Source organism: Thalia democratica, chromosome 8, assembly GCF_965202585.1.
Source record: "Thalia democratica chromosome 8, ktThaDemo2.hap1.1, whole genome shotgun sequence".
Classification (NCBI taxonomy): domain Eukaryota; kingdom Metazoa; phylum Chordata; class Thaliacea; order Salpida; family Salpidae; genus Thalia; species Thalia democratica.
In genome coordinates, this window is record NC_139172.1 from 11,143,321 (window position 1) to 11,171,187 (window position 27,867).

Here is a 27,867-nt window from a genome sequence, read left to right on the forward strand (position 1 = left end):
TTACCAACATCTTTTTTTAATCAGCATTAAAAGAAAAAAATATTTGTTCATTATATTTTATAGATTATATAGGTGTTTTTAAGTATAACTTTTAAAATACCAACAAAACACACTACAGTTTAAATACGTCTATTTTTTAAATAAAAAATTTTAAATTTGAACTTATATTTAACTTAACAACTTAGTTTTGATAATATAGTAATACAGTAACCTCTCGCTTATTAACGCACATTGTGTCCACAGAAAAAACGCGTAAAGATACGAGAGATCGTAAAGATACGAGAGGTACCAAATATACTTCCTATAATAGCTGTTTTTTGATATTGCTTATAGTTAAAAGCAGACTGGGGATTTTCCCACTTTTAAAAATTTGTTTACTTTATTTATAAGTATGAAAACAAAAGATAAAACTATCCATATAATAATAAAAAAGGATTTAAATTCATATAAAATAATAATACTTGTAGATAAATTTTACTAATTTTAATAATAAGTAGGTTTTTAAGAAGTAGAAAATTAGTAATATTTTTACTAAAAAAACAATTGAGATTTGTGTTAAGTGTAAGCTCTATATTTATGAAGTATCACTGCTACTTTTTGCTAAGAAGTTTCATTAGATTTCTTTTTTAGATGTTTATTCATATATAGGGCAAAAGTGCTGTACTATTTATTTTTGTTTTAAACTTTCATTATTTTATTATACTTTAATTTTTAAACACAGTCATATTTCTTTCAGAATTTTAATTTAATCTCTTATTGTTAACACAATTTCTGACATACTGAGGTATAACTAAATGTTTATCAATTAGTCAAGGAACATAAGTTTACAAAGTCTAAAAATATAGAGAGGTAATTAGTATTTAAAAACATATCTTAAGTTAAAAGTATACAATAAACCTAATTTGTGCAATATTAAATAAAAAAAAAAATATATTTTTTAACTTCTTAGAATTCTAAAATGCGTAACTAAACGAGAGTGCGTAACTAAACGAGTACGTAAAGATGCGAGAGGTTACTGTATTTAACTTAGTGCATTTTTTTAATACTTCAAACATTATCAGCTAATTCATATTTAATGCAAAAACAAATAAATAAAACACTCTCTCAAGTTTTTTCTGTGATAGTTTATACGTATTACACTACTTTTCGTCAGAACTTAACAGTAGAACAAATTTAAAACTATGAATAAGTTTTTTAAACAAAAACACAAAAAGTTAAAACTAACAAAGTAATAAGCACAATAAATAATCAGTGTAAAGTAATAAATAATTAAACTCAAATACTACTAACGGATAAAAAATAGATAATTTAACTAAACAAAGACACTTTGTTATCAAATTCCTTCTGTTTACACAGTTCTGGTTTCTCCAAAAATATAGAGATAGCCTCCAACTTCACGAGATCAAACACACTATTGCAATGATGGATTATTCTAAATCTGGATATGTCATATTTCCTAGCACAATCTCTATTATTTATTAGATGTTCTGCAACTGAAGATCTTTTTGCTGCGTTTTTTGTTGCTATTGTCTTAATTTCAGGTTCTTGTTCGACGAATTTCAACACACAAGCAGGTAGATGTTCTTTTATCCTGGTTTTTAAGTGCCTAGAGGTCTGACCGATATAGCTCTTTTCGCAAGAGCAATTAAACTTGTATACTACACAACTTTTGTCTTGGTCTGGTATCGGGTCCTTTAACTGCACTTTTAATAAAGATTTTGAAAGAAATATAACTTATGGAAGCACTTGATTGTAAGATGTTTTTGTGTCTTTTAGTTTGCTCTCAAATACTCGTGATTTTTCTCCAATATAAGGTAGTTTTAATATTGCTGGGAACTTCTCCGGTCCAAATAGCCTAGGTTGATTTATGTTATTGTGGTGTGATTTTATCACCTTCTTAATCAATTCTGGTGGGTAACCATTTTTTATTAAAATTTCTTTTATTCTCTCAACCTCTGAATGAAGTAATTCTTTCGAACAAATTCTGTATGCTCTATGGTACAGCGTTTTGATTAGGTTTACTTTTCGTTTCTTACTACAAAACGATTGGTAGTGTAAGTATTGCCCAGTGAAAGTTGTTTTTCTATAGACATTCGAAAAGAAGCTTGTTTTATCTTTTATTATTAATATATCTAGAAATGGCAGCTGGTTGTTCTCTTCTACTTCTCTAGTAAAAGAAATCTTTTCATGTAAAGAGTTTAATTTTTGAAAAATAGCTTCGTTTTCACTTTCTGTTTTGGATATAACCAAACAATCGTCAACGTATCTTATGTAGACAACCTGTGAAGACAAGTCGTCAGCAATTTTGGATTCTTGCGAAAAGAGCTATATCGGTCAGACCTCTAGGCACTTAAAAACCAGGATAAAAGAACATCTACCTGCTTGTGTATTGAAATTCATCGAACAAGAACCTGAAATTAAGACAATAGCAACAAAAAACGCAGCAAAAAGATCTTCAGTTGCAGAACATCTAATAAATAACAGAGATTGTGCTAGGAAATATGACATATCCAGATTTAGAATAATCCATCATTGCAATAGTGTGTTTGATCTCGTGAAGTTGGAGGCTATCTCTATATGTTTGGAGAAACCAGAACTGTGTAAACAGAAGGAATTTGATTACAAAGTGTCTTTATTTAGTTAAATTATCTATTTTTTATCCGCTAGTAGTATTTGAGTTTAATTATTTATTACTTTACACTGATTATTTATTGTGCTTATTACTTTGTTAGTTTTAACTTTTTGTGTTTTTGTTTAAAAACTTATTCATAGTTTTAAATTTGTTCTACTGTTAAGTTCTGACGAAAAGTAGTGTAATACGTATAAACTATCACAGAAAAAACTTGAGAGAGTGTTTTATTTATTTGTTTTTGCATTAGTGCATTTTAATGTTGAAGTTTCTACTTAGATTTTTTGAACATATATTTTTAGTTTAACATAAACCGCTTTAGTTTTGATGTTTTAAGTAAATATTTGTATTGTTTTTTTTACTAGCTAGTATATAAATTTATTTTGCAAAAGATTTAGTATAATTCTACTATTTAAAACAGGTCCTAAACTAGATTTATTTAAAAACTTAAACTGGGGTATATTTTTTAATATTTAATAGTTTTCGCAACCCAAACAAAAACACAATGCATCGTAACTGATGTGTAAAACACTAATGAGATATTTAAACTTTTTAGTTTATGAAAAGTTTTCTTTTTTTTTATGAACACATAAAAGAAGAATAACTTTTGTGATTCTTTAAGCAAGGTAAACAATAAGTCAAAATATATGTACATTACAGCTATATGAGTAAAACCAGAAATAATAACCTTTCTTTTAAATCAAGATTCCTTCTTATTTCACAATTAATTTTCTGGTTTCTTTCTTCGTTTTCACGTGTAATTCTCTCAGTTTCTTTTTTAGTTTGTTCCAACTATTTACATATAAAATATAAAATAAAAATTTTGCTAGCTTAAAACTGCTGCATCTAAGAAATCTATAAGATAAATATATATTTAGTAACATAATAATTTCCCTCACATACAAGATCCTTAGACAAATAAAGTTAGGTGATACACTCGCACAAAAATCAAGCATTTAATGAGTTAGTTTATTAAAAATAGTTTTGTTCTTGATACAATATATAAAAACACCTGCCTTAACTAAACATTGTTGAATATAATTATATAAAACTAAATATTGTTTAATATATATAAACTTTAAATATGTTTTAGAAAAAATTATAATAGGTCTGCTTATGTACTAATATTTACTAAATGAAAAAATAAATTACCTTTTAGGGATATAAGTTATTTGAAACTTTTTATATCTCCATAACTTTATGCTAATTTTTTACTGAATAATAAAAAGCTTTTATTTCTTTTTACAACTAATTTAGTGCAACAGAAAATTTGAAAATAAACAGAAAGTTTGAAATTTTTTAAATGTAAAACATTTAAAATTTGATGATAAAGTTAATTGAATAATAAAAAACTAAAACGTGACCTTAAACTGAGATGATAACTTGAAACATTTAGTTGGTCGAATTAAACAACTATTTAATGATGAAGTTATTTAAATAATTACATGTCTTTTATTAAACGTTCTCATTTTACCCTTACCTGGTATAAAAATTATTCATAAAGCTACAATCAAGTGATTCAAAAAACTAACTAGTAACTATAATACACAGTACTCAACGTTTAAACAAATTTCGTATAAACCTGAACTATAAGATAATTTTGTTTTTCAATTTCAGATCGAAAGTTATCGCACTCTTCCTGAGAAAGCAACAACTTCTGATGTTCCTCACTTATTTCATTATCGTGAGTTATACAAGAGCTTTCTAAACTTTCAATAACTTCTCTTAAACTATTGTTTTCTGCAGATAGTCTTTCAACCTACCAAGATTTTAACTACGTCAAAAAATCTAATGTAAAGTATAAAACTAACTTCTTTTATTAAAACAACAAAGCCTTGCACTATATCATAATTCTTTCACAAACATATAACAATTTTCGTGTAAAACCTAAACTTTCTCTAAGTAGTTTCTGGTTACAACTAATAACAGAAAAAGTTCATTATGCATTCCTAAGCTATCGTTTACTAGATCATAATGGCAATTAACTCTATTGAAACAGCTTAAGTATTCTAAATTAATAACAATATAAATATATTTAAGTATTTAACTGACAATATTAACTATATTTAGTAAAATAGAAACTTGAAGACAACTAGAAAATATCAACCTGAAGTTTGATAAATTAATTAAACTAACAGTATCTACTTTTCGAACAAAGCTTTATTTTAATTATAAAAAACTATATAATTTATATAGAAGTTTATCAAAAATATACTCTATATGTAACAACCAGCTTTCAAGATAATTGAAAAACTACTTATCTTAGATACCATGTATTGTTTGTTTTTATAATATATAACATCGTAGTTTTCAACCTAGATTTGTGATACTTTTGTTCTAAAAAATAGGAAGATTACGACAAAGAAAATCAAGAAGTAACTTATATGCTTAAGCAGTTTAAGTGCTTGAAAACAAAACAAATAAAGATAGATCAGTGACTAAAAGTTCAAAATGTTTTACAAATTATAGTACATACTGTTAACAGTTAAAAAGTATAAACTTTTGTTTATAACTGTTTAAACAAAAATATAACTAATGATAATATCAAAAAATATCTAAACTGCTCCGCCAAAAATAAAGAATACAATGAAAGGCATATACAGCGCGGAAATTCAAAATGTTTTGAAGTACTTTAAGTATCAAATAAGAGAAAGTTTTTTTTTTTCTTTTGTTAAAATTAAACTGTTCATACGAATGTGACTAATTAAAATATTGTTTGAGTAAAAATCGGGTTAATTATGCTAATCGTTAAAGTATAACAAAGTAAATAATTTTAGTAAAATATTTTTCTTCAAAAAGACTAATACTTACATATATATAGGTAAACGTATATTTTAAATTCTACTAATAATCAAGTCATTAATTCAATTAGTATTAAGTAGAATGTGAAGTTTGTCCTGAATCTTCACTGTTTCTAATAATCTAAAAACAACCAGAGCATGGATTTTAATCGTAGGAGCAAAGTATTCTTTATACTTATGACTAAAACTAAAACAAAATTTACAGTAGAGGTTGACAACATACGGCCCGCATGCTTGGTCCGTCTAGCTTAAAAGAAACCCGCGACGTATCTTTAGCTTCAGAACAAATAAAATATAACTATTTTATAAAAATACTTTGAAATGAGCTCTTAATTTCATTTTTAGTGAGCATTAATATCTTTTAGATAATTGTTTCAAAACAAACTAGTTTTTAAAGATTATTTTAACTTTTATAAAATATTTTTCGTGAAAAATACTCGATCTGTGAAGACTTATCACCTTTAACAGTCCGGGGTGAAAAAGACTTTTTTGGTAAATTTGGTCCGCCGATTATAAAAGTTGTTTACTGCATGGTCTAATCACAATCTTGACTTTATTTTAGGATAAGTAATGTTGTTTTAAAATAAAATGATGTATAATTATTTTGATTCTTTAGGTTTAGAAAAAACAATAAGAAAGCTATAAAAACAATGTATACCTATTCTGAAATGTATAAAGTGTTTATAAGACTATAATAAAAGAATGGCATTGAAACAACGTAGCGCAACTTTAAAGAATTTCATAATTTGATGTGAATATCCTTTAAAAAAGATAAGTTTAAGATCTTTGAGAGTTTTGCCAACATTTATATATAAAGTAAAGCATGACTTTACGATTGCATATGAATCATATTGATCATGGACTAAGAATATAAATCTTTAAATAAAACGTAGCTAAATACTTTTAAATTTAAAAATGATAGAACTTTTCTGATCAATGGTGAAAACGTAACATAACATTGCTGACGTTACAAATGAACAAACCAATAAAAACCATAAAACAACTAAAATAAACTATCTGATAACTGACTAAATACAATAGGTAAACTACAAATCTTAAAACGAAAAACCTCATGAGCTAGCTCTTCCAATGTATTAAGTTTGCAAACAATTTCAGTATGCAGTGCATTAACTTTAGTTGAAACTCGTGCATTTGCCCTCACATAATCGTTCTCTATTGCTACTGATGTGCTGCTTAACTATTAATATACTTTATATATTATCTTTACGGCTGCAAAAATTATGTTTTTAGTAAAAAAAACATTGTTTTAGTCGAAAGCAGTACACATATTAAATATAAATTAATAAAACTAAGTAGCTCTTACTGAACGCTTTTAAATTAAAAACGAACTTTAAATATTTGAACCATATTCTCTCTAAACACAACATACCAAACGGATAAAAAATTTAGTTACGTAAAAAGTTGGGTTATTACTTGGTCGCGTATTGATATATTATAATTCTTACTTTTCAACTTGGTGGCATTGTTAAGCTGTACAACTTTATAGCATAATACTATTTTAATTAGGTAAACTTGTAACAGTTCAAAAAATCAACTTTAATCCATATTTTGAAATGAAGTGGGTACCTTTTTTTTGCAAAGTTAAGTATAAACTTTACACGCTTAAAATTAACTTCAAATATCAGAATTGAACTTGAAAAAACTTTTACTAAACGAGCTTTAATTTTGAACCGACAACAAAAAGTATTAAGACAAGTAAAATCTAGTAACAATAGTTTTTAAAACATATTTATCATCTCTAAGTACAAACTGAAGTTAATATTTATAAGAAAACAAAACGTTGATAAAAACTTTTAAAACGTGCGGAAAAATTGAAATCTTACTATTTAAAGACATATAATTGTCTAAGTTTGACAGAAAAGATTTAAATGAGTATAAGTAAAGTTTTCAGTCAGCTTTAGTAAATTTAATTGATTTAAAACTGGTATTTTATCTAAAATATAAACTGCAAAATGTTAAATATTTAAAAAATTATGCTCAATAAACAATAGAACAAGCTCAATACTGTCAATATTTAGAATGTTCATATGTAACTATCTAAACGTATAAAAATGTTTAAATTGTCTGAAAACAACAGAAAATTTTCGCAAACTTTCAAAACATATAAAGCATTAAATTTTAAAGCATGTAAAAAAATTAGTGTATTAAAGTAAAATATGTTAACCTGGTTTATAAATGTGTTTGTATTGAGTTCTCCACTGATTCTTGTTAACCTCCTACAATGTTTATTACGTTTAATCAAAAAAAAAATTATAAAGAAAACTTCAGCAAAAGTCATAAAAGTAAAAGACTTACATATGCTGTCAAACAATTTCAACAAGTTAACAACAAGTTTGTATCATATTACTTCAATCATCTGTAAAGAACTTTTCTGATTAGGTGATCGAAACAGTATGTTCATAACTTGTTGTTTACAAATTTTAGCTTGTCTCACGGCACATAAAATCCTTAGCTCAAATGACTTTCAACTTTTTTTGAAACAATTACAAACAACCACTTTAGCTTTTTTGCTAGTGGACAATATTTTTACATAGCACAACAATTAGACTTTAATAACATACAAAAAAAAAAAGAAAAAAACTAGAGGAATTATTTTACCCTAAATACACTATCATTCGAGAAGCATAATAAAGATCTATGCACACTTTTTTAATGAAATAAAATATGACCTTATTCTAAACAAGCTACAAACTTTTCAACTACAGGCATGATAAGTTTTGGGTCAATGTGTTCAAAAGTGTTCGTCATATTTTCAATTTCTCTTCTTAAACCCTCAACTTCGTTTAATTCTTCATTAAACTTCGTACTTAACCTTCTATTTCTAATAATTAAAAAAAAAGTTTTGTTAAAATAACAATTTTTCAGAAGTTATCATAAAATTATATCATATTGCTTCTAGGTCCTAGGATAACTAAATCTTGACAAACTTTTTCAGTCTCTAAGAGGTTATTTTATATATAAATACAAATTATACAACCATAAACATTTTTAATTATTTTTTTAAGGCCATAGGGGGGGGTAGAAGCCATTTTTTGACCAAAAATAACATATAGACTTATATTATAGTAGATTTCATAATCTTTCAGATGCTTTTTTTAGATTTTAAAAATATTAAGTAACTTTTTTTTTATGACCGGTTATATAAAGGGTTGTCTTTATAAAGGGTATATAAAGGGTAACTTTAAAGCCGTTTTTCTCAAGTTTTTAAAAACGGGCTTTAAAATCTATCTTCTCCTTCATTTTTCAAGCAATCTTCTTCAAATTTTCAGGAAATGTTCCTTACATTATGAGAAAAAAACGTTATTTGTGAATTTAAATAATTTCAAAAAATAAAAATTTTATGACAAAAATAATAAAAAAAAAGTGATTTTTATCAAAAAATTTTTTTTTATTTTCAAAAAAAAGGTATTTTTACTTAAAATTTTTTAAAGTCACAAATAACGTTTTTTTGTTATTGTATAAAGAATAGACTGTGAAAGTTTGAAGAAGATTGCTTAAAAAATGAAGGAGGAGATAGATTTTGAATGCAATAGTCTTTTTTTGCCGTTTTAGTTTTTCCTTCCCCATAAGGAACCTGTTATGCGGCCCGACTTTGGCCGGTCATATCTCAAAAACTAATTCGAATTTTTAAAAACGGTAAAAAGCAACTTGAAGCTTAGTAAAAACTCTATAAAATAAGATTAACTTGTAAAAAACATGGCCTACCCCCCCCTATGGCCTTAACATTGAAACACTTTATAGTGTATTTTTTTATTTAAATAGGCTTAATTTCACAGCTAAATTTGGAAATTACCTGATAATAGCTTTAACAAGTTTTTTATTTTATTCGTAAAACTTAATAATGAATTTTCGATAACAATTTGTAGGCTGTCATTATTTTTAGTAAAAAGAACTATAAATTTAAGTGAGTCTGTTATTGCATAACTTAAGAAAGAACAACGTGATCCATAAAGTATTTTTTGTTTTATATAGTTTTATGACCAAAAACATATTTTATTGTAACAATTTTTTATTAGATTGAATTGTGTGCATTGCATGTTGTTCAATAAACTCTATTTTTTTAAAAATGCCATTGCAGTGTACTTCGTTGTATAGACTTCTATAACTACAGTTTTTAGGAATAATTGTTATCTTGATTTTAATATTATTTGAGTTGGATTAACTTATTTTAATGCTACTTGAACAAAACATGTTTTATCATTTAGTTTGATAGGTAAAAAGTGTTGCAACTACTAAAAAATATTAAGCTTTTTATTTCTTAAATACTTACAATACAGCATGTTGAAATATATATATATAAACATGTTTATACATGGTTGCCAAGGTTTTTGAGAAATTTCTTCCAGGTTTTCAAAAGTACAAGTTTTTAGGTCTATTTTTAGTTTAAAATTAAGTTTAAGGTAAAAAACTGTTTTAAATAGTAAGGGTTGTCACTGGTTTTTGGAAATTTTCTCCAAGTTCTGAAATTTTCATCCAGGTTTTTAAAAGTACACGTTTTTTGGTTTATTTTTAGTTTAAAGTTAAGTTTAAGGTAAAGAACTGTCTTAAATAGTATAACAACATTGAAAAGATACTGTAAAGCTACTTTGAATGTGTTTTTTAATTAAAAATTTTTGATGATGACAAACAAATTTTATTTATATGATAGATATTTTATGTCGAATCAAAGTTTTACTACTCAAAATGTAAAAATTATTTAAAGTTCCAGGATTTTTATTCAAATTCCAGGTTTTTCCAGCTTTTTTAGCTTGAATTGTCAAACTCCATTTTTTTTCAGAATAAACTGTCAAAATTCAACCCTGTTTATACTGTAAAAACATTAAAAAAAATTCAATTGAATACAATAATTAAATTCCATAGAAAAAAGACACTATAAACTGTCAAAATTATAAATTACCTAATAAATATCACTTCTTGGGTACCCGTATAGCACTTTAACAAAAATTAATCTTTGCTATTATATACATGTAAAACAAACTAAGAATATATAAAACTTAATCTGAAAGCATAATTACAAAGATCGTAATAAAAACAATCAAAATATATTAAAAAATGAAGTTTCACAAAAAAAAAAATTTTATGTTAAACAAACTGTAGATGAAAAAATTAATATAACTATTTGTAGCAAATTTTTGAAAAAAAAATTAAACAGTTACAATCATAAAATATGGTTATTGTTAAAAGAAACAACTGATTAAAATAAATAACAATAACAGTTTTTTACTATTTAAACCTTTAAATAATATATAGCTATATATCAGTAAGTAAAAAAATATGTTCTTATATAAGACTACTTTAGCTCACGTTTTTGTTAGGTCTTCCTTTGCTGATTTTAGTAGCTCAACTTCATTTTTTAATCTTCGTATTTCAGTATCTTTAGCATTGAGAATTTCCAACATTTTAGCATCTTTTTGTTCATTTTGACCCTTTTCACGCTGCATCACGTAATTGACAGCCTAAAATAATTTGTTTTGTCATTAACAAAAAATTAAAACACTTGTAATTCAGTAATTTACATAACACTTAGGATGAAAACTCCTTTTACTGAGCAAAAGAAAGCTGCCAGTAAAAGCTTATTTAGGATGTTACAAGCACGATTTCAAGTACAACGCTGAAAGAGGTAAAAACACCAAAAGGAATAACATCGCCACCATTTTTTGTCAGTAGAGACAAAGATTGGCTGACATTTCCTTTAAATTGTTAGCAGATACTTTTATCTAACAAACCCGTACCACAAAATTTTTGTCAGAAAACTGTACTCGTGCATGTTAAGCTAAAACGCTAGACAATGTTTTACAGCAGAAAATGTTAGAGGATAAGACAGAGAAACAAAAACTATGCTACTACAGAGATAAATGCATAGTGGATGGCAGTTGTTTACTGACAAATGTCACCTATAAAGCGACAATGGTAACATTGGAGAACAGTAAGCAATTTTTAAGATCATGTGGTTTATTGTTTAAAAGTAAGGATTACTTAAAGGAATAGATAAGTTACAAAAAAAATAATAACATTATTACTTATTTTGAATTTCATCCAAGGCGTACTTATGTAAAAAAATTACTTATTTCAATGTGACTATAAAACTTTTATAATTTAAATTTTGTTGAACTTAAAAGGTTGTTTTTGACGAGAAGACAGTTTACTCTGTCTATAAAAGAAGTTTTACATTGGTTTATACTAAACTCAGTTTAGGTTTAGATACATGATAATCATAATACATCTTTTGTTAAAGGCCAGTTCTATGAGAATGATACAAAGCTTTTAAAGTATGTTTGTTAACTAAAGCGCAAATACATTGAATTTAGAATCAATTGGGAGGTGATAAAAAAGCACAGCCTATAGCAGATGGTAACAGCCTTGTGTGTAGGCTATGTTGAAAAAAGCTACTGCCATTTAGTATGGTTTGAACCATGAGGATTGTATAAGTATAAAAAACTAATTTGTATCGTCTCATTGCAACATTAAATGAACAACTCTAAATGCTCACCAACTTTTTTTTAATTCTGTACTTAGTTATTTGAGGTATTTACACAAACTAAAATGGCAAAAAAAAAGACTATTTCACTAAAAATCTATCTTCTCCTACGTTTTTTGATATAACTATCTTAAACTTACAAGAAATTTTTAGAAAATTCTATCAGAACAATTTTTTTTTATATAAAAAATTAAAATTTTATAAAAAAATAAACAAAAAAACAGTTTTTATTTTTTTATTTTTTTAAATTTTGTTCTGACAAAATTTTCTAAATATTGCTAGGAACATTTCTTGAAAATTTGAGGTAGTTATCTTAAAAAACGTAGAAGAAGATAGATTTTTAGTTATTTCTTGTTATTTGCTGTGAAGTTTTTCATTATTATATGTTTCAGAAAACTTGCTTTGATAGGATCTTTACTAACAAACGGTTATTTAGCTTGAAATTTTAAATATTTATTATAAGATTAGCCATAATTAAAAACAGTTTATATTTGAAATTTCTTAAAATTATAAAAATATATCTAAACAATTATAATTTATAAGTGAAAATAAAAAAGAAAACATATGTACCGTGCACATTTTAGTATCTTTGTCAAGTAACTAACCTGTGTTACATCTGGATTACTTTTTTGAAGTTGTTGCCATAGAGACCATACAAATTCTTTATCAGATTTGCACTGGTTTATTTCGGAGTTAAGTAACCTATTTTCACTGAGTAAATTTGCTATTTCTTCATCTATTTAAGTATTATGTAATTATATTTACATATGTAAATAGTTTGAAGTGTAAAATGATATACCAAAAAGTATTCAAATGTTCTTTTTATAATTGACTTTTTTATCAGCCAAAATAACTTTGCGAGAAAAGTAAAGAGCATAATACAACATTAGTGAAGAATTGTTTGTTGCATTAATCAGATTTATGAGAAAGAGTACTCATTTCATTTTATATCACAAAAAAAATGAAGTTTTTTTTATTTTCTGACATGTATTGATACTTAAACTCAACATTATTTTATCATAAATTTAGATTTACTTTAAACAACACAATTTAGATGATTATTACAATCTAATAATTAAAACAAAACTAAAATTAAACAAATCTATTGTTAAAATAGCAAAAGAGGGTAGAAAAAACTGATGAAACACGAAGCAAAAAATTTACTAACAATTTGAATAACTTACAAAAATAAACACAATAATATTAGAATTTTTGTTATTGTGTTCAATCATTATAAATTATTAGAACTTTAAATTAGTGTGAGCTTTCTATAAAATAAGAAACATTTTTACTTGTTAATTTCCAGTAAATATTTAAATTTTGTATTACTTAAACAATTCAAAAAGTACCCAATTTACTAAGATTGTTTCTCTGTACTAGTTATAGCACAAAAAACACAACTTTTTAATAAAATTAGTACTTTTGAAACTGTTGTTTTTCAATTCCAACATTTTTTGGTTCAGATATCAAGTTAGCAAATATTATTAACAGCAAATATTTCTGAACTTTTAAAACTATTTTAATTTAATTTATTAAAATACAATCAGCTAATCATCAAAGTTTAGTTATTAAGTAATTAAGGACATAAAGTCCTTTTTTACATATGATCTTATTTTAAAGATTTTCAACTAAGCTAACAATTGCTTTTTACCGTTTCATATAATCAATATTCGTTTTTGAGATATAAGGGGACAAAGTTAAAAGCGACAGAGTTAAATAGGGTCTTAATGTAAAGATAAAGTTAAAAAGGCATAAAAATAGACTATTTCATTTAAAATCTATCTTCAATAGTTCCAAAATATCTATCTCAATCTTTCACAGTTCAATCTTAACTTTATAATAAACGATCATATTGTATGATTTTCTTTTAATTTTGAGTAAAAACATACTTAATTTTATTTTCCTGGGCATAAAACTTTTATTTTTATTTTTTTCTAAACTGTTGCAATATGATTTTTTTATAATGCAAGGAACATTTCCTGAAAATTTGAAGCTATATCTTGAAAAATAAAGGAAAACTTTTCAAAATTTGGAGAAAACCTGCCTTGAATTTTTTTTTATTTTATACGCTTATGTTAGATTTTTTGGTTATATTTTTTTATCTCAAAAATTAATTTATTTTTTGTTTAATAAAAAGTATCTTACAGTATATACTCTAAGCATACAAATATGAGTCAAGGTTAAATTTTTTAAATAAAATTTTAGACCTCCCCTCCTCTATGTCTTTGAATGAAACAACAAAATATTTAATTAAGCATAAGTTATTAAACACTTAGTTTAACTTTATGTACGAATGACTTTTTTTAACTTGTATATGTTATGAAACTGGAGAAACATAGTTAATTGTTTATTTAATAAAAAATGAGTCATCTCCATTTGTAACCAGATTCACATAATGAACAAAAAATTAATAAACTTCAAAATTAATTTGTTTAAAATTTATCACTCAATAATAATAGAAAAATTAGCAAGGAATGTAATATAAAATCAACTTAGTTTAAATATTATTTTGAGTGTATAGAAAAACTATTTTAACTTGTTTTTTTTTTTGAAAAATCTACTTTGTAAGAATAGTCAACTTTTAGCTATACATTAAGAATATTAGGGTCGGCTGCAGTTGTAAGGTTATAGATATTTTTTATTCATAACATTATACAAATGAGGTATAGTGATAATATAGTGGTATACTTATAATATCTAAACCCTTATTCCTAACAGAATTAACCCAAAATTTTTAATCTTTACCCTCAACCCTAACCCACCTTTCCCAAAAATACAAAAATACAAAAAACAAATCAAATAAAGCTTTATTACTTCAAACCTAAAACAATTTAATGAAAAAATTAGCCAATCAAAACCTTCTTACATTTGCAGCTAACACACTTTATTAGTCTAAACCAGGGGTCAGCAGATAAAAAAATGAAAAAAATTTATGTGCTTAAAAAGCATATTTTTTATTAAATTTTTTTTATTTAGGCAACAGATTATCTTTTAAAGATAACAAAAAAAAATTAATAATTTATTTGAAAACAAAATCATATTAAATAAGTTTAGAAAATTTTGAATACAGCCCTGCAGGCCACAGTTTGCCTATCCCTGGTCTAACTAATTAAAAGCTTTATTACATAACATATTTATATTTAGTTTTTTATTAGTTAAACCAATCTTGTAATAGCTTATGCAGTTATATTGTTATGACTCGATAAATTACGCTGCAACCTTTTTGTATAACTATAGCCTCCATTCTTCTTCTTATTGATTTGTTTTACAGAAACGGAAACCTGAGGATTTTTTTTTTATTAATAAAATAACTTAAAATATTAAAAAAGTCAAGTAAAAAGATTAAATCATAATATAAGCTTCTAATCAACTATTTTTAGGTCTAAAGGAAAGAATAAAGCACTGGATTTAGATGAAGAATTTATATATCTCAAATAAACTACATATTTAGCAACAAAACAATTGAAATACATTTATTAAAAAACTTAAATTTTATAAATTTTTAATGTCTTTAAACACAGAAACTATAAATTATACAATAGTTAATAATTGTTTAAATAACAACAGCTTTATAGGAAATCAGATAATCATATAAACATTTGAAAAAAAAGAGTTATAGGCTTTTAACAGAGACACATACTGAAAAGGAAAATAAGACTATTTCTATAGAAAACTATCTATTCCTACATTTTTTTAGCCATTTCAATTATGAAAAACTTTTAGTAAGCAGATTTTTTAAACTATTTCAAACTTTTTTCAGCCTGCTTTTTACAAGTTGTTTGAAATGTTCTAAAGAATATTACCTTAAAACAGTAAGTTATTTTTAAAATGTAGAAGGACATAGAATTTAATTAAGTTATTTTTTTATCCAGAAAAATTAGCTATCATAGTTTTTCAGATATTTGTATTGAAAACTTTTTTAAAACTAACTATATCTCAATAATCAATAGAGTTTTTTTAGTTCTATTAAAAGTAACTTTTAACTATAAACACATTAAGCTTGCACATATGGACCAATGCTTTTAATTTTCTAATGCGGTACCCCACCCCCTAAGTTCTTATCTATTAGTTCTTATTCAGATGCTAATATTTTACAGAGTAAGTTAGTTATCATATTGTTTGTATCTGTTATTGAGCTTTTTTTAAGAAAAATGTACTTCTAAAACCAATTGAAAAAAACAAGTCAAAACTGAAAAAACAATAATAATCAAGCTAAAAATAAATTAAATTATCAAATTACTAACAAAAAGACTTAATAAAACCATTATTCAAAAAAATAAAAAAGAGTTAAGAAAACTAGCCTGAGATTTGGAAAATAATACAAACTGACCTGAATTTCTCAAAAACAAACCAATTAATCTCGAGTTTTACATAAAAGTTTAAATTAGCCTGAGCTGAGCAATTTGAGTGTGTGGCAACCCTGCTAATAATGATTTAATACCAATTATAGAAAAACTGACTTTTGTTTACATTATATAGAGCAAATTTAAGACAGTAGTAGACATAGACAGTTACTTCATTCATAAGTTTTACTTTCATAAACTTATATATTACTTTTTTTTAAATATAGATTCTACCTTAGTTAAGAAGTTCTAAATATGGTATTAAAGTTAATATTATTTTTAGTTTTATAGGATTGCAACTTTTTGAAATAAAAAATTCATGCTGAGTGACCAAAACTAGATGGCATCTTAACAAATGAAAACCATAAGTTTTGTATGACTATTTTTGCTGCGCAACACTTATTATTCAGAACTATCCTTTAAATATCCTTTAACTATCCCTTGATAAGATGTGCATCCAAAACTAGCCTGAACTTAGGAGACAAATTTAGAGGATGTAACAGCTAAAGTTTAATTAGTTTACAGTTTATCAGGTTTAATATTTTAAAATAATAATTTAACAAAAGGACTTAAGATTTAATAAATATGATTTTTTAAGAATATGATTGAGTTTCAATTTAATAACTAGCCTAAGATTCAGAAACAATTTTAAACTAGCCTGCATAATAAAATAAAAATTATGATTTATCATGTAACTTTGTAAACATCAAACTTTTAAATATAAATAATATTGTAATTTTGTTTTAGCTATATACAGTAGAAGTTGAAAACAGTATACCAAAAAAATCCTACTAAAATCAATTTGATATTCAGAAGGGTATATATCCTTTTTTTAATATTTATTTGTGTTTTTTAACAATTTGCTTCTATATTTCGAATAAAATCGTTAAAACGTTTTTTTTTTACTATCAGCATTTCAATTGTTAAAAAGTTTAAGGTAATTACCTAAGATTATGTTGCACCAATATCAAACGAATATTGTATTATATTTGCATTGTTCATTGTTGCAGAGGGTAGAGTGAGTTCTGATTTTTTTCTACCTTATAAAAAAATATTTGATGTCTTTTTTAACCATAATTTTAGGCTAAAAATCAATGTTTTAAGGCTAATATGTTTAATCTAAAAGATACTTAGTTTTAACAAGCTATATAAACATATAGTAAGAATTAAATTTATTTATTAAAAACTAAAATATTTAATTGATTTTATTTTACAATTTTGTAATCAACATCAAATATTGTATAAGTATAATAGATTTATATCGAAAATAAAAGCAATCAAATATTTAACTTTTATTAGCTTATGATAAATAAGCTTAGTTGTATTTATGTATTTATAAAATATAAAAGTTTAGCCTATAACTATGGTTAAAAAAGATATTGAATATAATACAAATTCAGCTTCATATTGGTGCGACATCATCCTATAGCTATTTGTAATTACCAAGTTAAAACTTTACCATAGTCTCCTATAAAACAATTGCTAGGGGTTAGCCAAATTATTTAGGTCACACACAGGTAAGAAAAATACTTTTTTTTATATACTTTTATAAACAAATCTGATTTAATTTATTTTTCACACAGATACAAACTTATATAAGTGTACTAAAGATTACCTATGTTCAAGAGTTTTAATCAAAGTATATTGGGAAAATACACAAATGTCTTTATAACATAATTAAAACATTAAGAAAACAGGTAAGCCGTAATCCGGGGTCAAAAAACAACTCCAATTAACTATTGTTTCAGACAAAGCTATACTTAAATTTTCAAATACAAAAAAGCTAAACTAATAGCCCTTAAATAGCTGTCCAATGAAACAATAACCAGAACACTTTAGTTGCAAAGCTTTCGTCCTTTATTAGACATTTTCAATGCAAAAATACGGCTTATTCAATATATTCAATAAGCCGTATTTTTGCATTGAAAATGTCTAATAAAGGACGAAAGCTTTGCAACTAAAGTGTTCTGGTTATTGTTTCATTGGACAGCTATTTAAGGGCTATTAGTTTAGCTTTTTTGTATAATTAAAACATATGTTTAAAAATAATAGTTAGTTGTCAATATGTTAGTTATACTAATATTGTAATAACTATAATTATTTAAACTACACTTATATGCTAGTTATACTAATATGTTAATTAGAAAATTTCTTCCTTAAAAAAAAAAAGATATCTAAACAAATAAGATTATTAGAATATACTATTATAACCTTATTATTTAGAAAACATAATTTAGATAACTAAAATAAGTTCAGTTTACTTAACAGTACCTATTTGACATTCTTTACGACAATGATGTAGATAGTGAGTGGTTTCAAACACAAAAATAAAACTATACTAGCAACCTAAACTAACAAACAAACAAGATATCTTAACTGTTCATAAGCAATTTCAAATTAACAGCATTTTAGAATTGAACGCATGAGTAATTATTATGACTTTAAATGAATAAAATACTCCAAAATAGTTTTAAACATTTGAAGTCTGGTCTACAACGAAATAACTTGGCTTTTTTTTTTTGACCAAGAAGTCGAAGACAATGCATGAAAAATTAAAAGAATGTTCTTTAATTTGTTTATTAAGGATATAACTATTAGAAAAAGCACTACACATTATTTCAAGTTGAGTAGTCGAAAACTTTTTTGAAGCATTTAAATTGTCATATTTGATATAAGGTTTATGTATTTTAAGGAGAAGCCGCAGGGAACAAAATTTATTAACAAATTGTTATCATTAATAGTAACTTCTTTTGAGTTTTTAGGTGTATTTACCAAAATATACTGGCAGCTATCTTACTTAAATTACATTTTTAAGTTTTTATCGATTTTCTTTTGCTTCTTCGCACGAAACTATATCATGTGGTGTCTTATTTAGCAAAACTATTGCTTTGTAAATGCAGAATTTCAGCATTGCTTAGTTTTAAACTTTTTTTTAAAGTTTTTTCTTCTTAATACCTAGTTTTTTTTGTTTGTTTTTACCCCAAAGAGTAAATTTAACCCAGGTTAAAAATCACTAGTAAAGCGCTTCTGTTATACTTGTATCGAATTTTAGAAAGCGTGGGTTTTACATTTTGTATTGATTACTTCATTTGATTAATTTAAGTTCTTTGTTGTTTTATTTTGTAGGTTATAATAGTTATTAATATTTTTTAACTAAACAAGCAATCATATAGATAATAAACAATTAGTTTAAGATTTCAATAAAGTAAGAAAAGTTTTAAAAATACTGGGTACCTAAGCCTGTTAATCAATTGTATAGTTAAGATAATAGTAGTAATATAAAGTTATTTACAAAATAAATATAGATGCTGACTAACTAATATAATTTTTTTATAAATTTAGTAAAGTTTAAAAAATACTGGTTACCTAACACTGATAATAAGTTGCAGTTACTATTAAGTTTATAGTTAACGTTATATTAGCAATATATAGTTATTTATAAGACTTAGTAAATAATAATTTTAGCAGGTATTTAAATTTAATAATTTTATATAAAGTTTTATAAATTAATTAAAATTAGTGCACCGGTTAGACGTTATTGTATGCGATTTATAGAAAGGGCACTAGCCGACAGCTTGTAACTCTCAGTCAGTCACTCCCGCCGGCGCTAACAGGCCCGTCGATCAGACATGTTTACCACTTACAATTTTTAAAATAGTTATTAAAACAAATTTCCATCTTCTATAATCTAGAGTCTAAAGCAAATTTCCATCTCTATACTGTTTGTTAAAATGAATTGCTTAAACTACTAGTGCTTGAAATATTAACTAAAATTAATTTTTTTTACACTTCAGTGTGCTCAAGAGACTTAAACCCAAGTTTAGTAAATCTTTCTTGATATGATAAGTTGGAAATGTTACAACGACTAAATTCTAAACGAGCTAAGTTTTTTGTATATTCTCAATTTTGTTGCTGTCTTTTTTAAGAAAAGGGGGCCAAAGTGGAGTATTGTACTATAGCTTACGACGAACATATAGCGTAAATAATTTCTTAAAAGTAGTAATTGTGATAAATAGACAATCTCTTAGTATTTGATAGGATGATATCGATGTTAATTTGTATGCAAAACTATGTGTATGCAAAACGTTTTAAATTTTGAAATTTATATATTCCTAAGTCTTTAAATTCTATGGGTAATAAGTCTTATTAGATACGATTTCATAAGGGCTAGGCTTGCGTTTATCGATGTTAACGTTTTTACATTTATTAGGATTTAATTTTAGTTTTCTTGTATTTTACCATTGGTAAGTATTATCAAAAGTTAATTTTTATGTATAATTTGTAATAATTAATATAATTATTAAGATTAAGATTAAGCTTCATCTGCAAACTTTTATTTTTCAATTTGGTAACAACCTTTGCTTTGAAACTGAGTCGAATGCTTTTTGAATGTCGGTATACAATATTTTGATAGATTTAATATTTAAATAAGGTGTTAATCGATTTTAATTAGAATTTAATTTTAGTATGAGCTGTTTTTTATTAAATTTTATTTTAAGTTTTTTTTTAGTGTCATAAAAATATCAGTGCAAATCAGGTGCCGCGCAAAAGTGCAGCGCATGCGAAAATGACATCCGTGAAAAAAAATACTTTTTGTGCATACTTGACACCTTCTGACAAGTAAAATTAAATGGATATGTTTGAAAAATTTACTGCAAACTTACTTTTGTATGCAAAACGTAGAAACTTTTAAAGTAAAGTCGCTTATTGTTTCAGTGCTAATTTATCCTTTTTATTGTGCTCAAAAAGTATAAAAAGCTTAAATAAAATCTCTTTCAACAGAGTATCGTTGATTGAGTATTACGTTGTAATATATTTTATTAATTTTTTAAACCTTTAAAGTTCTTATTTTTCAAAAAAGTTTAAAACCATTTTGATTATATAAAAACAAATTACAAGCGAAAAACAATAATAAAAGACTATCTATAATTAGTCATATCAAAACAAATTTGTTTTCAAGTATAAACTTTTAGTGATGTCACAACGAATACAACTACTTCAAATTCCTCAGCTTTTGTTATAAGAATCCTTGAAATAAAAATAACTCCATGTACAAAAAAGTGACATATTTGCTCTTTAAATGATAGTCAAAAATATTTAACTAAAAATAAATTCAATTTTAGCTTGTATAAAATATTATTGATAGTTTTAGTTTTATTAAATACCAATTTTTATATGAAAACATTTATATAAATTTGCGTAGAAATGCAGCTATATAAAAAAAATGTTCAACGTTAAAAAATAGTGATAAAATATACTAGATAGTTTGAAATCGTATATACTGTTGACGCTGCAAGATATGATAACTTACTAACAAAAAATATGCGATCCTACCTTTCTCTAAACGTGTTCTGCAGATAGTTATGCAGTCAATGATATTATACAAGGCACCTTCAAATTGTATACCCAAACTTGTTTAAATCGAAATACACCGTAATAAAAAAAAGTACGTATCGAGATGCTTTTAATTTCTATTTTTGTGTATTAGTTTAAGTACTGGTTTAACTTTTTTCAATTAATTTGAAGAAACTTCTTTAGTTACGAGAGTAATACATTACTACATATTCTTAAACTATCTTTGTATTTTTATTAAATGTAGATAGAACATATAGAAAAAATTCACAAAATCACCCGAAAAACTTATGATGATTTATAAAACAATTTTATCTATATTTTTCAGTCTAAGAAATTATTTGTTATCGACTTTTGTACTAATTTTTTTTCTATATCTGAACCTTGTTAAAAAATTAAAAAATGTTTCAAAAGTAATATACATCTAAATTTTTTAAATAGCAGAATGAAACTTGTGAAAATTGTCTAAAAACAACTCTTTTTGTACGAAAATATTTTATTGGTTCCGAAATTTTATTAGTCATAAAATAAAAACTTTACAAAGTTAATGAAAGATTAATGTTTGTAGTAAATGCAAGAAAACTATAAAATTATGTTTTAGACATATTTAATATAGACATGCTTTTGTGAGTAATAAAAAAATAAGATGTTAAAATTTATAAGCAATTAAAAATTATGTTTAAATATCTTTATTTAAGTTTTAACAACAACAACAACAACAACATTACAATTATAAGATATGAATTTGCTAAAGGTCAAATTTTTTATCTTTCTTATGTATAATATTAACTTATATAGCAACAAAAATGTTATTAATTTATGCAAACTTGTTTGTTTGTAAAGAATAAATTACTAAAATTTATAAACTTTAATTCAAATTTTTTGTTCTTAAATAGTTGAGATATAATTGTTTTATAAAAATTTGTAAGCTATAAATTTCGTTTTACTTACTTATTTATTTAGTAAGAAGACTTAAATAATTTACACTTTAAAGTTTCAGTTTCCATTAAACCTACATACGTACGCAACTGACGAATTGTTTTTGACCAAAAGAATCGCTGACGTATAAAATATGTTTTTTATTTGTTGCTCTTTTATGTCACTGTTTTAAGGTTTATTAAATACTTTTATAAAATACTTTTAAATGTTAAATATAATATTTTAAATGTACTTTATAAAATTATAAATTAAAAATCGAATCTGTCTTCATGTTTATTGTTAATAGATAAATATTATTACTCAAATTAATTTATGGTAACATTGACAGTGTTGTATAAATATAATTTTAAAGTTTAAAGTAAAAAAATAGCTTAAAAGTAAAATTATTTTATTTATAAAATGAAAAGTTCATATTAAAGTTTAGATCAAGCTTTTATCAATGCTGAAAGTTAGTGTTTTTATTTCACGTTTCAAAGAATGTTTTCAAAAATTTAGAGTTTAATGTTTATAATTTTTTTTCAATTAAACTGCTTTCTAATTATTGTTTTTTTTTTTCTTCCAAAAAGCAATTGATTAAAAAAAGCTTTAGTATTACTTATGAATTATAAGTATACGTAATTTTGTTCAAAAAACAATAAATATTTAAAACAGTTGATCTCATTTGTGTAAGTATTAAACAAGTCATCAATTTTCTCAATAAAATTACATCCGAATAATTACTAAAGTAGATATATACAAAAAAAATACTAAAATTCAAGCTTTTTTTTCTAAAGTGCTTAAAAATATAACTTAAGCATGTAATAAAAACTTTTATGATAATAGACGCAATAATTCCCCGGTCAATTCAGGCAAATAAATAGAACACAAACCTAATAAGTTCATTTTGAAAAAGAAATCTATTTTGAAATTTTTGTGGTATAAATTCCTTTCTCTTTCTCATAAATAAACTTACTTTGTTTTGTTGTACGTTTATTATAAAAGCTTGCTCGAAAATTCTTTCAGTTAAATAGAAATTTATACAGGAATTATACTATTCTACTTGCAATATAAAATTTTAACACTATTTAACAATGAAAATCAACTTGTTTGAGGTTTTTTATTTAACAACAATTTTGTTGGTAAGTTATACTAAGTTATAGAGTTTTTGATTACGCGGACTGTATTAACTAAGACATACACACTATTTGTGACACTATTTTTAAGGAATAATGTTTTATAATAAATTTATAGTATTTGAAAAATTTAATAAGTATTTAAATATTGTGCAATTTTGTAAATGCTTTAATTGATAATTATTAAAACTTTTGTAAAAATTAATTGCTAATAAAGTCTTTTAAACGAAATATATGATAAATGTTGTACTTTTTGTTTTATGTAAATTAAATAGTATAAAAACATTTTATTTTGTATGTTTTAGTGCTAAAAATTAGTTTTAACTAAATTTTTAGTACAATTAGGTATATAATTTTTTTTTTGACTTTGTTTGTGTTGTATTCGACTAAAACAGGGATCGGCAGTCTTTTACAAGTCGTAGTATTTTTTGGTATTATCTTTTTTTACAAAATATAAGCTAAACAAAATATAAGCTACTAATTTATACTGATGAAATAAAGTTTTGACGTATGTTTGAAAACAAAAATATATAATAGCAACTAGAGAAATTTTATAAGTAAGTAAATTTCTCTAGTTGCTCGTATATGTTTTTGGTTTCTACAGAATTGATGATGTTTAGTTAATAAACGAAGGATCTTTTTAATGTTAGTGTTTTTTCAAAGACTGATACAGTGGTTTCTAATGGTTCCTTACCATTTTTTATTTTCTATTTAGTCAAATTTTCAAAAACTTTCCAGTTTTCAAAACCAAAAGAGGCAGGTTACCTTCATTCCATCATTTTAATTCCATTTTTAAGGTAGCTTAGTAAAATTGTTTTACTTAATACAGGTAGAAGGAAAGTTTATAACCATACGAGAAGTTTCAAAATCTGAAAAAAAAATTTGCCAATATAATAAACAATGTCCGAGCGATTTTTTATGCTATGAAGGAAGTTGTACTTGTTAGTTTATACATCTTTGTATTTTATCTTATGTATTTTAAAACTAATACTAATACTGTACTATATCTATACTAATGAAAACCCTTTCAAATAAACTAATTTATAGATTGTTAAAATATTTACAGTAAAACACCTTTTACCTGCTTGTCGCGATGGTGGTGAGTTATACGAAGAAGGAAAAAAGTTTAAAAGAAATTTTGATGAATGCCAGTGTTTGTCAAGTAAAATTGTGTGTAAAAGACATACTTGTCAAAAGATTAACCTGAAACCTCCTAAAAAATGTAAAAATCCCAAGCCTAGTTTTGCAAAGGATTTAAACAACTGCCCTTATATAAATTGGAGATGCGATAAAAGTAAGAAAAAAGTTTAAAAACAAAATCTAAAATTCTTAAAGGTGTATAAGTTGTACTTTAATTATAAAAAACAATTTATTAAGTATGTTTGAGTTCTAGATCAGGGTTTTTCAATTTCATCGACTAAATTACCTGATTTTCAACAAAAATAATTGATTCTCGAACGAGTGTATTATATCTAGTATTTCAAATGTAGCTAGCGATCTATCAAATCTAACTTTTTTTGCTAAGATATGGTAAATCTAGCCTATAGACTAGAACAATTTTCCATTCCTATTTTAGATAATAAAAAGATTTAAAAAAAATTCGAAGTTTGATTTAACATTAATACTTTTATCATTATTAATTATCTTGATCCGGATCTGGCTGGGACTTAATTTTTAAACAGAACCAGATCCTGTCAGTTCCTAACTTTATGGAATTGGTAGATCCCAAAATGTAACTATATCTTGTAACTTATCTTCCAATAAGTTTTTGTAGTATTATTACAGTGAAGTCCATAGCTTTATTGCAAATAAATAAGATTTAACTACTTTAATAAGCTTTTAAGATCTATAAAAAGAACCATTCAAATCTAGAACAGCTTTTTTCCTTATGCATTCAATCTTTAAGGCCCAGTTTATGTAAGCATAAAAAGTTTGTAAACCAAACTAGGCTTTTTAAATCCTTATATGAATTAATTTCAAAGTAAATAGTTTCTCGTAAAATTATTTTTTAAAGTGTAGTTCTATTTTCAAATTTATCGCTGGTTTATTTTAGTTTGATTATAATCTAACGAAGTTTATTAGTACAGCAAAGTTCTCCAGTACTATAAGCATTTAGTTAGTTTTTAAATTCGATCATTACGTCATTTTATATTTTAAAACTTTAAACTACAACATAATCTTATTTAAATTTCAATTCAGTTCAATTTAGTACGATACAATTTTTGATAAGACTTACTATGAAAGATCTCAAATAAATTTTAAAAAGTTAAATGTGTTTTGTTATATTTTAAAAATCTAGAACAGAAAATAAACTTGGTTCTAATTTCAATTATATTTTGTGCGACATTAAACAATAACTGTGTAAATTAGTTTTTTCTAAGCTTTTGGGTTACAAAGAGCAGCTAGATTGTGTGCCAATCTTGATGTCAAAACAGTACATTTTTACGATTTTACAATTAAAATATATTTTAATTTAACTACTAAAAATTGTTAAAATAACTACCTAAAAACTTAACATAGCTTTTATATTAATATATGTTAAAGAAATTACAATAATATTGTTCTTTTACAGACCATCAAATAAAAAACATTTCAAGTGTCAATAATTTTTTTTTGGTATTCTATAAACATTAAACTTACTAATTAAAAATATTTAACGTAAAGTAATATTATTTAACAACTTTCTACTTAAACAGTTTCTTTCTAAAATTTACCGAAGGAAAAGAAAAAAATATTTAGCTAATATTTTAATTATTTTTGTTCATTTAAAGATCTTATAACCGCCCCTTTGCCCATCTATTGTTTATTTCCCACAGACTTACTAAAACAGCTCTCATGCAAGATTGACCCTTTGGCTTACTCTGCTTAAGAAATTTGATTGCATCAGGGTTTCAGACGTTTAATTTTAGCCTAAAACTAAAATTAATTTTATAAACACTAAATTTAATAACCATTGCCTTTTTCAGGTAACAAAATAAGAACTACTACTTTAGAAGCTCAATCAGACTGTAAAAATAACTATGAATGCAAAGCTGATAGAACAAAAACAAAGTCAAGAAGCTCTAAACTTAAAATTTGCGCTACTATATTTTCTTCTAAAAAAGTTTGTGTATTTTTTAACACTATAAATTTTTTTTTATCATATGAAATTTGAAAAAGAAGCATCAAAAGTATACTTTTTTTCGTTAAGAACAAATTAAAGTTGTCCAATATAGAAGCAAGAGTTTTGTAAACATAACCTTTATTAAATTTCAACAACCGAAAACTAATCAAATTATTTTTTAATTATCAAGTAGACTCAAATACTTTGCAAACATTTTTAGCTAAAAATTTTAATAAATTTTTAATTCTTTTAGAAATCTAAAAAGTGTAAGAAGATAGTAAGTTCAAAGAAAAAGTTTGTATTGAGGAATGAAGGGTGCAAGTATTCCATTAAAATAGACAGAAAACTTTGTAGAAATCAAACTTCATACAAATTAAGCTTAGGCGATTTTCGTCAAGTAAAGTTTTTATGTCATAATGGAAAAACGATCGAAGGAAAAGTGCAATTTTTTTATTTATGTAAATAATGGATCAAAGTTTAAAATATTTATTCAATCCTTTTATTAATTAAGTGCTAACATCACTGCCCATATTATTTGACCAACTAGTTGTTGTTTCAGATTTTTAAAAGCATTGTAGATCAATGCTTGTTTTTATATTTATTTTAGCTAATACAGCAAAACAAGGGTGTAGCTTGAATGAATCTGCAGCCTTAAATTTTCTTTGAATAAGAGTAAATTTTTATATTTTAGTCTAAAAAATATATTGGTGTTATTTTAAGATAACTAAATTTTATTTGAGTAAATATAAATAAATAAAAATTTTTATTTTAAAGAAGTCAAAGCACTGCAGATTCCTTCAAGCTTCTTTCTAGTAATAAAAAATGTATAAATAGTAAAAAATACTTGTGTACAAGTCATTAGAGCTGACACTTAGCTGCATTTGAGTAGAGCCAAATTTTATTTTATTTTTAGAACATGGTTATTAGAAAATAAAGCTTCATTAAATCTACTTATTACAATCATGTACTTTTTTATTTATTTAATTGTTAACTTTGTTTAGTTATTATAAAGTAGCATTGAGATATAAGTCTTGACCAGGGTTTTCAAAATCAATTTTTTAAAATAACTGCTTTTTTTTTAGACATCGC

At 24.6% G+C, this 27,867-nt stretch overlaps 2 protein-coding genes across 4 annotated transcripts in view; one reads left to right on the top strand and one right to left on the bottom strand.

Moving 5' to 3' along the window:
* The window catches only part of LOC145842104 (uncharacterized), a 74,776-nt gene extending 56,152 nt beyond the window's left edge, over positions 1–18,624 (bottom strand). For all 3 annotated transcript variants that reach the window (XM_082949488.1, XM_082949486.1, XM_082949485.1), the window contains exons 1-7: positions 18,544–18,624; positions 15,149–15,210; positions 12,535–12,665; positions 10,756–10,907; positions 8,144–8,272; positions 7,616–7,667; positions 3,318–3,421 (exon numbers count right to left, since the gene is read on the bottom strand). In XM_082949488.1, the coding sequence (XP_082805614.1) occupies positions 3,318–3,421; positions 7,616–7,667; positions 8,144–8,272; positions 10,756–10,907; positions 12,535–12,665; positions 15,149–15,173 (593 nt within the window). In that variant the 5' untranslated portion in view covers positions 15,174–15,210; positions 18,544–18,624. The remainder of the gene's footprint in view (positions 1–3,317; positions 3,422–7,615; positions 7,668–8,143; positions 8,273–10,755; positions 10,908–12,534; positions 12,666–15,148; positions 15,211–18,543) is intronic.
* A 4,958-nt stretch (positions 18,625–23,582) lies between these two features.
* Positions 23,583–27,259, top strand: LOC145842786 (uncharacterized). The gene is made up of 5 exons (XM_082950267.1): positions 23,583–23,681; positions 24,505–24,616; positions 24,742–24,969; positions 26,642–26,778; positions 27,032–27,259. The coding sequence occupies exons 1-5, from the start codon at positions 23,634–23,636 to the stop codon at positions 27,242–27,244; spliced, it is 738 nt and encodes a 245-aa protein (XP_082806393.1). The 5' UTR covers positions 23,583–23,633; the 3' UTR covers positions 27,245–27,259.
* The last annotated feature ends 608 nt before the right edge of the window (positions 27,260–27,867 follow it).

Excerpts from the sequence above, each read along its gene's own strand:
- LOC145842786 (XM_082950267.1), top strand. The coding sequence starts at position 23,634 with ATGAAAATCAACTTGTTTGAGGTTTTTTATTTAACAACAATTTTGTTG. Across the intron at positions 24,970-26,641 it reads AAATTGGAGATGCGATAAAA|GTAACAAAATAAGAACTACT; the intron begins GTAAGAAAAAAG and ends TGCCTTTTTCAG. Across the intron at positions 26,779-27,031 it reads CTATATTTTCTTCTAAAAAA|AAATCTAAAAAGTGTAAGAA; the intron begins GTTTGTGTATTT and ends TAATTCTTTTAG.